This window comes from Anomaloglossus baeobatrachus, chromosome 2, assembly GCF_048569485.1.
Source record: "Anomaloglossus baeobatrachus isolate aAnoBae1 chromosome 2, aAnoBae1.hap1, whole genome shotgun sequence".
Lineage (NCBI taxonomy): Eukaryota > Metazoa > Chordata > Amphibia > Anura > Aromobatidae > Anomaloglossus > Anomaloglossus baeobatrachus.
The window spans coordinates 83,190,900-83,202,936 of NC_134354.1; the positions used below are offsets into that span (position 1 = coordinate 83,190,900).

Below are 12,037 nucleotides of genomic sequence, written 5' to 3' on the forward strand. Positions count from 1 at the left end.
TCGCTAACGATATATATCGTCTGGGTCACGGTGTTTGTGACGCACATCCGACGTCATTAGCGACATCGCAGCGTGTGACAACTAGGAGCCACGATCAACGATCGCAAAAACGGCAAAAATCGTTGACACGTCGCTCCTAATCATAATGTCGTTGGTGTTTCATTCCGCATTTTGTTCGTCGTTCCTGCGGCACCACACATCGCTGTGTGTGACACCGTAGGAACGACGAACATCAGCCTACCTGCGTCCACCGGAAAGGAAGAAGGAAGGAGGTGGGCGGCATGTTCCGGCCGCTCATCTCCTCCCCTCCTCTTCTATTGGGCGGCCATTTTGTGACGCCACTGTGACGTCGCTGTGACTCCGAGCGCACCTCCCCCTTGAAGGAGGGATTGTTCGGCGATCACAGCGACGTCGCTGAACAGATATGTGCGTGTGACGCTGCCGTAGCAATATTGTTTGCTGCGGCAGTGATCACCACATGTCGCATGAACGACGGGGGCGAGTGCTATCGCTCGCGACATCGCTAGCAATCGCTAGCGATGTGGCAGTGTGTAAAACCCTTTAGTGGAAATCCCAAAAGTCAAAACCCACTATTAAAAAGGAATGTCATAACATAGTGGACTCTCTTTGCAAGGTGATAGGGGCAATGGCGCTTATATCAAGGCACTTCTACTGTAGAAATAAGAACTTTGAAACATACTATATTGTGGAATACCAAGTAAACTAAGGGAATAAAGTACTCAATTAAAAATTGCCTGCAGTTAATGAGAGGAAATTGGACATCCTCAATCAGGAGGTGATCATAAATTGAAAAGACAGCATTGCTCAGTGATGTTTCCTACTTTATTGTGCATTTTATTGGCATCCTTATATCACCAGACCGGATCATTTGTTTTTCTCTGTTCCTGAGTCCTGTGACCGTGTAATTAATTATACATTGTGTTTATATTTACAGTGGGATGCTATCACAGAAATGGATGAATATAATCGGCCTATTCATACATACCAGGTATGTAACGTCATGGAAGCAAATCAAAACAACTGGCTTCGCACCAACTGGATCTCTCGGGACGCTGCACAAAAAGTGTTTGTCGAAATGAAATTTACACTCAGGGACTGTAACAGCATTCCTTGGGTAGTGGGCACCTGCAAGGAGACATTTAACCTTTACTACATGGAATCTGATGAGGCACATGGACAAAAGTTCAAGCCAAGTCAGTATAGCAAGATAGATACCATTGCTGCGGACGAAAGTTTCACACAGATGGATTTGGGTGATCGTATTCTTAAACTTAACACAGAAGTGCGAGAAGTGGGTCCCATTACTAAGAAAGGATTTTACCTTGCCTTCCAAGACATCGGAGCCTGCATCGCTTTGGTCTCTGTAAGAGTCTACTACAAAAAATGTCCGTACATGGTGCGCAACTTGGCCATGTTTCCCGACACAATTCCAAGAGTTGATTCATCTTCACTCGTTGAAGTAAGAGGGTCCTGTATTAAATATGCAGAAGAGAGGGACACTCCTAAATTATATTGTGGAGCTGATGGTGACTGGCTTGTACCACTTGGACGTTGTGTCTGCAGTGTTGGCTATGAGGAGTTGGATGGGACCTGTCATGGTAAGTGGTGGTTGATTTATTTGTGCATATTTTACTAAATGAAATTGCTTTGGAGAAGTCTTCTATTTTTGTTACTGTTCCCTTTTTGGAAGAAAATGCAATTTACAAAAAATAATTAGTATAGACGAGAAACTATTCATTAAAGATTAGGGTTTGGAGGAAGTTAAGCATTAAAAAATTAACTCAGTATGAAGTTAATTTCATCAGAACTTCCTTTAAGAGCTCACACATGGCATGAAGGTTTCACTATGATGTATTAGGCTATGGAGACCTATAGACCTCTGTGGAGAAATGACCCAAAGATAACATAACTTTATAAATAATCTTCTGTATTCTTGAGTGTCATGGAACCATAACATAGACGTGTTCTTGAGGAGTCTATGATATAATTTGGCTTAAATTGTGGTTCTACAGCATGTGATGGTGGTTCCACCACTTGGACCTTCACCAATCACCAGAATTGATGACTTTTGTCTTCTTGACTCCCATGGAGCCATAACATGAACGTGTTCTTGAGGAGTCTATGATATATTTTGGCTTAAATCGTGGTTTCACTATATGTGATGGTGGTTGCACTAATTGGACCCTCACCAATCACCAGAATTGATAACTTGTGTTTTCTGTTGTTACCTGGTTCTTTTCAGGCTATAATATTGCTTCTTGAAGATGTGTGGATGTCCTCCTGTGTAGTTTTTCCTCAGTGCCATAGTCATGATTGTAAAAGCAGGGCACATGTACATTCTTTGATCTATTCGGCTTTTACTGGTATAATGGTAGTGGTCTTTAGGTAAGGACGTTCTGGTAATTAGTTATTTGAAAATGGATTCTCTAAGACTGACAACTCCTTTAAGGTGATTTTTCTCCGCAGCTTGCCTGGCAAGTCTTGATCTTTGCAATGCTAATTAGATCCTCGGTGTACTCTCTAAGCCACTAGTCAGGCTCTATTTGTTATATTATTATGTACTTTGGAAGCTTCTCTAATGTTTTTTAAGATGTTCTTAACAGATGTTTTACAGGAAAATGTTTGTTTTATAGCGCATTTCTTTAGGTTATAAAAGCCTACGGTATGAATTATCAAGATAATACTTTAGCAAGCACTTCTCTTGTTTTGGTGTTATTGGGTCCTTTGCTATAGCATATCATTACTTTAAGATGAATTTCACAGGATCATAATACAAGGTTTTTATTGACTGCAAATCCCAGCCTGACTGTAGGTCTGATCACTCAAACTAACAGCATGATAAGAACCTATGATTGTAGTTCAGATGAGAAGACCTGTGATATCATATTTGTGCAAAATTGACTCGGTGTATATTAAAGGGATTGTCCAATAGACAACAAACATCTCTAATCCACAATAAATGTATAATCACTGAGGTATCACCATATGGACCCTTACCGATTGAATGGCACCCTTCCACTCTATTTCTCTAATGGACTTTGGGGCCCCACACAATTATCACTAGAGATGAGCGAATTTGAAAATTTAAGTTTGGTGTTTGTACCCAACACAGGCTTTACTAAAAAATCAGTTTACGAGTTCGGAGTTTGGTTACTTTATGTGTGCTGACCACTCGCGTGAGCATCGCTGTGCTGGGGTACACTCGGTGCTCAGCCCAGTGTGAGCTACTTGCAGTGTTTACATGTCTCGCACTGCTTGTAACAACAGCATTATCAGAAAAACCCCACCTACTAATCACCTCCGGAAGTGATCTGTTTATGTCGGACTGCATGTGGGTGGAGACCAGGACTGCCCGATTAGTGACTTCCTTTGGGTTCAGGTCAAGTTCAGGTCCAAAAACAAACTTTATCTAAATCCGCTGAACCAAACTTCCACCAATTCAATCATCTCTAGTCATCAGCTATTATGTGGATAGCTGAATATTGTTTTATATTGAACAACGACTTAATTACATTTCATGCAACCTCAACAATGCTGTTGTTCAAATTTTGTTAAATACACATGATGATCTGAAGATTGAGGCATCATGTGTTGCCTTCTACAACTTTTTGGGCGCTTACTTACTTGTACTTGCAAAGGTGCCTGACAGCTAAAACAATCTGCGCTGTACTCAAATGAGATTGTGTAGGTGGCATTTCATAAATCTGTAAAGTAAATGCAAATTTATACTAATGCATCAAATGCTTTCTCATCTGCAAAGAGCTCTGATCATTTGTGCACAATGCTTCATTAGGAATTCTAAAATCTGAACACCTTGTCTGGTTGTCTTTATATGAGAAAAAAATATTGGAAAATCAAAAGTTATCCAATCATATGTAGAGTTTCAATTTAATATACTTAAAGGGTAACTAAACTTTCAAGTAACTTTTCAGAGTAAGCTGACCTGTGTGTGTTCATGGGGAATATCTGTCACGCTAGGTACGGTGAAGTACCATGTGGAGTGCGAAAGGGAAGGGAAACCCTGTGCCTAGTGAAAGGGAAGATGGTGACCCCTGACCGAACCTATTACTGGTCCCTGGGGTCCTCATCACCCTAGATAGGTTCCGCAGGTATGCGCCGAGCCAGATTCCTGACCCTAGATATTCCTAGTGCTGGGCCCTGAACAGGGAATGGATGGGATGAGCTCTTCGTCAATCCCACTAAACAACTATAGAAGACACAAGGAGGACACACAGGGAGAAAAGCATGAACTACTTATCATTAGATGACACAGGTTGGAGTTCAGCAGAGTTTTCAGTAATGATACCACAGAGGAGTACAGCCACCTGCTTGCAACCTAGACCTAGAAGGAACTGAAAACGTTTACCAGCACTGGCCCAAAAGAAGGAAGGTATATTTAAACACCAAGGGAATACTGATGATTAACAGCTGGTTGGAAGGCAAGCTCCTGCTGGGTCCAAAAGAGAGAGAGATGAGACCAGCAGGAAACCTACCTATACACATGAATACTGACACCAGGAACAATGGAAGGTCAGAGAGCATTCTGTGCAGCCAGACACTGTGACCTTCTATGGCCAGAAACTACATAACTGTCTGTCACACTTGACACACTCGTTACAGTATGCCCCCTTCTACGAGTGGTCTCCGGACACTCAGGACCAGACCTATCTGGCTGGGCAACATAAAATGAATTACGGTAAACAATCTTGTGCCATTCACATCTGATGCTGGGACCCACATCCTCTCCTCTCATCCGTATCCCTTCCAGTGTACCAAGTATTAAAGGGAAGGACAGAGAAAACAAGAGCCAACAATTTTAGCTATTTGAAACTCCAAATACCATTAATCATGGTTAGAGCGGGTGGCAAGGGGGATGGCTTCAAAGGTTCCATATAGTTTTTGAGCAGTGCCCTGTGGAACATATTGATAATCCTAAAAGCCTGAGGTAACGCCAACAAAATGCTACTGGGTTAATGACGGCAGTTATTTGATAGAGATCAATAAACCTAGGCCCAGCTTCCAGGAAGGGATTTTTAACTTTGTTTCTTGTAGACAACCACACATAGTCATTCACACTTAGGTCCAGACCAGGCAAGCATTTGTATCTGTTTTCCATGAGCTTCAAATTACTCTGAACACCTTGCCCGCCATACTGAAGAGGGTGATGAGGCAAAACATTCCTCCACAGGAACTCCCAAAGCACCCCTACTACTACAGGTACCAAATTGCGGATGATTATTTAAAGCAAATTCGGCCAGTGGTAAATAGGATGCCCAATCCTCCTGGTTATCGGAGATAAAGCACCTAAGGTAAGTTTCCCAAATTTGATTTGCGCGCTATGTCTGCCCATTTGACTGTGGATGGAACGCAGAAGAGACAGACAGCTGCACCTCCAGTCGAGCACAAAATGCCGTCCAAAATTTATAAACAAACTGGGTTCCCCGATGTGAGACCACCTCGGAAGGAACCCTGTGAAGCCTCACTATCTCATTGATGAACACCTGAGCCAGAATCTTGGCATTCAGAATTGTCAGGAAAGCGACGAAATGCACCATCTTACTGAACCTATAAACAACCACCCAAACCACAGTCTTTCCTGAAAACAAAGGTATGTCAGTAATGAAATCCATGGATAAATGCGTCCATGGTGTATTCGGTATAGCCAATGGCATGAGAGAACCCGATGGACTGGCATGCTCTATCTTGGAGGGGGCACAAATACTGCAAGCAGACACATAGTTAACCACATCCTGATGCAACCTCGGCCACCAAATTGACAAGAAAGGAGGTTCAAGATTGCTTTACTACCTGGATGGTCCGCAAGGTTAGAATTGTGAAGTTCCCCAAATAGTTTACTGTGCAAATTGGGTGGCACAAACAACTTCCCTGAAGGGCAAGAGGCCGGAGCGTCCCCCTGAGCCTCCAACAACTCCCCCTCCAGGTCTGGGCACAAGGCCAAAATGACCATCCCTTTCTGCAAAATGTGTATCGGGTTCACATGATCACTACCACTATGAAAGCTCCGGGATAATGCATCTGCTTTGATGTTCTTAAGCTCTGCATGGTAAGTGACAGTAAATTTAAATCTGGTAATGTGACACACCCATCACATTATCACTATTTCTGGTCATTATATGATTTCAATCTTGCATTTTTACCAATTTTTCCCCTATACAAATTATGTCTTAATTTGCAATTGACAATGAGCTGTAGGGAGCAGGCTAGCTGTTATGAAGTCTCCCATACACAGTACACAGAGGGGGATTCCTGCACTTTATTCTATAGTTAGCATAGAAGGGAGCTGTAGCATGAAATAAATTATACAGCAGTACTGAGCTGTGTTAATGAGAATCCAGTTCTGGAGTTAGATAAATATCCAATTAGAAAGTTCAACACAATGTTTCTGTGTCTCCCCTGGTTGTTTTCTCACTCTGCTCCTCACGTCTTTTTCCCCTAAACTTTCCATAGTGTTTAGTAAACTCACTACATGAGCTAGAGGTTTGTCTTGAACACAAGTGATATGCACTGCTGTTTCAGGGTGAATTTAGCAGGCAGGAGCAAGAGAAGTTGCTCATATGTACAGAAAGAAGCAGAATAAGATATTTTACAACATTTCTAATAATCAATTGTACCATTGATTTATTCAAAGTTTGTAGAATGTACTATGCCCATTTAAGATCTCTGCTTGCTGACAGTGGAATCAAAAAGTCTTGTTTATATTTAGAATAATATGTGTAGCATTCACGTGTTCACTGTGGGGAGAGTAGACTAAGCTTACATCTGGCATAGCGGTCTATCACCTAGACAACAAAACAATCCGGCATTAAATACTTAAACATCCTGATCCTTTTCACTTCTTTGACATCATCTCTCAGGGGAAAGTTTAGAGTCCTCTACATCTATCAATGATTGACCATTCCATACCCCTTAATGCTTTACTATCCCACATCGATCAATGGTTGACAATCTCACACACATCAATGGCTGACCATCCTGCACCCATTAATTGTTGACCATCCCAAACCCATGGTTGACCATCCCACACCCATCAATGGTTGACCATCCCAAACCCATCAATGGTTGACAATCCCACACCCATAATAGTTGACCATCCCACACCCATTAATGGTTGTCTATCCCACACCCATCAGTCATTGACCATCCTACACCCATCAATGATTGACCATCCCTCACCCATCAATGGGTGACCATCCCACATCCATGAATGGTTGATCATCTTACACTCATCAACGAATGACCATCCTACACCCATCAATGGTTGACCATCCCACACCCATCAATGGTTGACTATGCCACACCCATCAATGGTTGACCAGTCTACTGATAACCTGTAGAAACCATATACAATATATTTTAATGTTGAGAAATGTCTAGACTATATTAGGTGAGATACATAAACCTCTCAAACTGCAGCCAATCACATTACTACTTTTGCATCCAAAATAGCCTCTGCAGAATTACATCTCAAATCTCATTAGCTGCTGGGAACACTTTGTGCTAATTTTGAGATATTTCTGCCATTTTACTTACACTCCCTTACAGAAGTTCTGTCGCTTATCCATGTTATGTAAATAAAAGCTTATAACCTGACTTTAAATTCATCCTTTGGTTTTGTAAATTACTCTTTTGAAAGCTGAAACCCTCCCAAATTTGATTTAGGGTATGAAAATAAAGTTGCTACAAAGCTGAAACATTGATCTTTAATATTTTGTGTGACTTCATGAGCTTAAAGGACTGCATACATGCGGTTCAACAATGATTCATACAATTTATTGACGAAGTCATCAGGAATAGCAAAGAAGGCAGTCTTACATGCTTCCCAGAGATCATCTAGATTCTTTGGTTTTGTCTTCCAAGTTTCCTCTTTCATCCTACCCAAACATGCTCAATGATGTTCATGTCCAGTGACTGGGCTGGCCAGTCCTTGAGCACCTTGACTTTCTTTGCCAGGAGGAACTTTGTTGTAGAGATGGATGTAGGAGATGGAGCACCATCCTGCTGCAGAATTTGACCCCTTTTATGATTGGGAATGTAAGAGGTAGCTAATACTTTTTGATATTTTAGGCTATTGATATTGCCTTCCACCTTGCAAATGTTTTGCACACCCCCATACTGAATGTAATGATAGACTATAATCTTTCCACCACCAAACTTTACTGTTTTCTGGATCCATATGGGCTCTAGTAGGTCTCCTGCAGTATTTGTGGCAGCTGTGGTATAATTAAACTGAAGATTCATCAGAGAAATCCACCTTCTGCCACTTTTCCAGCATCCATCTGTTTAGCAGGCTGTGGGACTTGGCAAATGCCACACGATTTTTTAATTGCCTTTTGTTTAGTGCTGGCTTCTGAGCACTGATTCAACCATAAAGGCCATTTCGAGACCGAATCCTACAAACTGTTCTAGTTGACACAGCGACTTGAGGTGACCAGGCGTTTTGGAGCTCTGCTGAAAGAGAGGCTGGCTTTGGATTTTCTAACCAACAAACGTTCCTCCTGAACAGTTGTCTTGCAGGGTCTGCCGGACCTGGGCTTGTCAAAAACATCTCCAGTCTCTTCAAATCTTTTTTTAATTATTTTTGCTTGACGCTGAGACACATTAAAGGTGCCAGCCACCTCTGCAGTGGATCTGGTCTTCAGCCTCTTGATAATCAAGGCTTTGGTTGCAGGGTGGATTTTTGGCATGTTTTCAGAGGTCAAGTTGCAGTTCAATTGAAGGTCTGGGGTGTTGGGTTTCTTTTTATACACACCCACTAATTAAGCGATCATTTAGTGAGCACAGGTAAGGATGTAAACTAGGATTCAGTGCATTATATGACAAGGCGACAAAACGTTTGTCTTGCAAAATCTGACTTTTCTGTGTTCATTAAATGATCAATATTTCAGCTTTGCAGCAACTTTATTTTCATAACCTAAACCAAGTTTGGGAGGGTTTCAGCTTTCAAAAGAATAATTTATAAAACCAATGGATGAATATAAAGGCAGGTTATAAGCTTTTATTTACATAACATGGATAAGCGACAGAACTTCTGTCAGGGAGTGAATATTGATTCATCGAAGAAAAAACAAAAAGCCAGCACCAAATGTGCACTACAGCACTAAACATTCCAAACTGTACTTATTTTAAAAATTTTGAGATTTTTGGCAAAAAATTGCAATTTCTTGAGCTGCTTCGCCACGTCACGGCAAATCTCATTTGAAGCAGTCCTACACTAAAATATTTTTATAAAATGTGCCATACAGCCTCACATATGAATAGTAGAACTGCTCTCAGCAGCACTCACCCGGTCTATTTCAATCCCGTACCCATGACTGAGTCATGGCTGTGGGCGGGACAGGTCCAAGCAAATGCTGCATGAAGTAAATAGCCTGTGGACAAAGCCTGATGACTTAATGTGAACAGTCACCAACCGCCAAAATCTAGACAGATGGAATACATCCCAAATTGGGGTGCAAAGCAAGGTGGAGGTCAACCACCGACCAATTCAATGAAGAAAAAACAAAAAGCCAGCACCAAATGTGCACTACAGCACTAAACATTCCAAACTGTACTTATTTTAAAAATTTTGAGATTTTTGGCAAAAAATTGCAATTTCTTGAGCTGCTTCGCCACGTCACGGCAAATCTCATTTGAAGCAGTCCTACACTAAAATATTTTTATAAAATGTGCCATACAGCCTCACATATGAATAGTAGAACTGCTCTCAGCAGCACTCACCCGGTCTATTTCAATCCCGTACCCATGACTGAGTCATGGCTGTGGGCGGGACAGGTCCAAGCAAATGCTGCATGAAGTAAATAGCCTGTGGACAAAGCCTGATGACTTAATGTGAACAGTCACCAACCGCCAAAATCTAGACAGATGGAATACATCCCAAATTGGGGTGCAAAGCAAGGTGGAGGTCAACCACCGACCAATTCAATGAAGAAAAAACAAAAAGCCAGCACCAAATGTGCACTACAGCACTAAACATTCCAAACTGTACTTATTTTAAAAGTTTTGAGATTTTTGGCAAAAAATTGCAATTTCTTGAGCTGCTTCGCCACGTCACGGCAAATCTCATTTGAAGCAGTCCTACACTAAAATATTTTTATAAAATGTGCCATACAGCCTCACATATGAATAGTAGAACTGCTCTCAGCAGCACTCACCCAGTCTATTTCAATCCCGTACCCATGACTGAGTCATGGCTGTGGGCGGGACAGGTCCAAGCAAATGCTGCATGAAGTAAATAGCCTGTGGACAAAGCCTGATGACTTAATGTGAACAGTCACCAACCGCCAAAATCTAGACAGATGGAATACATCCCAAATTGGGGTGCAAAGCAAGGTGGAGGTCAACCACCGACCAATTCAATGAAGAAAAAACAAAAAGCCAGCACCAAATGTGCACTACAGCACTAAACATTCCAAACTGTACTTATTTTAAAAATTTTGAGATTTTTGGCAAAAAATTGCAATTTCTTGAGCTGCTTCGCCACGTCACGGCAAATCTCATTTGAAGCAGTCCTACACTAAAATATTTTTATAAAATGTGCCATACAGCCTCACATATGAATAGTAGAACTGCTCTCAGCAGCACTCACCCGGTCTATTTCAATCCCGTACCCATGACTGAGTCATGGCTGTGGGCGGGACAGGTCCAAGCAAATGCTGCATGAAGTAAATAGCCTGTGGACAAAGCCTGATGACTTAATGTGAACAGTCACCAACCGCCAAAATCTAGACAGATGGAATACATCCCAAATTGGGGTGCAAAGCAAGGTGGAGGTCAACCACCGACCAATTCAATGAAGAAAAAACAAAAAGCCAGCACCAAATGTGCACTACAGCACTAAACATTCCAAACTGTACTTATTTTAAAAATTTTGAGATTTTTGGCAAAAAATTGCAATTTCTTGAGCTGCTTCGCCACGTCACGGCAAATCTCATTTGAAGCAGTCCTACACTAAAATATTTTTATAAAATGTGCCATACAGCCTCACATATGAATAGTAGAACTGCTCTCAGCAGCACTCACCCGGTCTATTTCAATCCCGTACCCATGACTGAGTCATGGCTGTGGGCGGGACAGGTCCAAGCAAATGCTGCATGAAGTAAATAGCCTGTGGACAAAGCCTGATGACTTAATGTGAACAGTCACCAACCGCCAAAATCTAGACAGATGGAATACATCCCAAATTGGGGTGCAAAGCAAGGTGGAGGTCAACCACCGACCAATTCAATGAAGAAAAAACAAAAAGCCAGCACCAAATGTGCACTACAGCACTAAACATTCCAAACTGTACTTATTTTAAAAATTTTGAGATTTTTGGCAAAAAATTGCAATTTCTTGAGCTGCTTCGCCACGTCACGGCAAATCTCATTTGAAGCAGTCCTACACTAAAATATTTTTATAAAATGTGCCATACAGCCTCACATATGAATAGTAGAACTGCTCTCAGCAGCACTCACCCGGTCTATTTCAATCCCGTACCCATGACTGAGTCATGGCTGTGGGCGGGACAGGTCCAAGCAAATGCTGCATGAAGTAAATAGCCTGTGGACAAAGCCTGATGACTTAATGTGAACAGTCACCAACCGCCAAAATCTAGACAGATGGAATACATCCCAAATTGGGGTGCAAAGCAAGGTGGAGGTCAACCACCGACCAATTCAATGAAGAAAAAACAAAAAGCCAGCACCAAATGTGCACTACAGCACTAAACATTCCAAACTGTACTTATTTTAAAAGTTTTGAGATTTTTGGCAAAAAATTGCAATTTCTTGAGCTGCTTCGCCACGTCACGGCAAATCTCATTTGAAGCAGTCCTACACTAAAATATTTTTATAAAATGTGCCATACAGCCTCACATATGAATAGTAGAACTGCTCTCAGCAGCACTCACCCAGTCTATTTCAATCCCGTACCCATGACTGAGTCATGGCTGTGGGCGGGACAGGTCCAAGCAAATGCTGCATGAAGTAAATAGCCTGTGGACAAAGCCTGATGACTT

The 12,037-nt window shown here is 41.8% G+C and overlaps 1 protein-coding gene across 2 annotated transcripts in view; it reads left to right on the forward strand.

The window, feature by feature from the left end:
• Nucleotides 1-12,037, forward strand: part of EPHA6 (EPH receptor A6) — a 1,356,729-nt gene that overhangs the window by 352,875 nt on the left and 991,817 nt on the right. For both annotated transcript variants that reach the window (XM_075335125.1, XM_075335126.1), the window contains exon 3: nucleotides 956-1,619. In XM_075335125.1, the coding sequence (XP_075191240.1) occupies nucleotides 956-1,619 (664 nt within the window). The remainder of the gene's footprint in view (nucleotides 1-955; nucleotides 1,620-12,037) is intronic.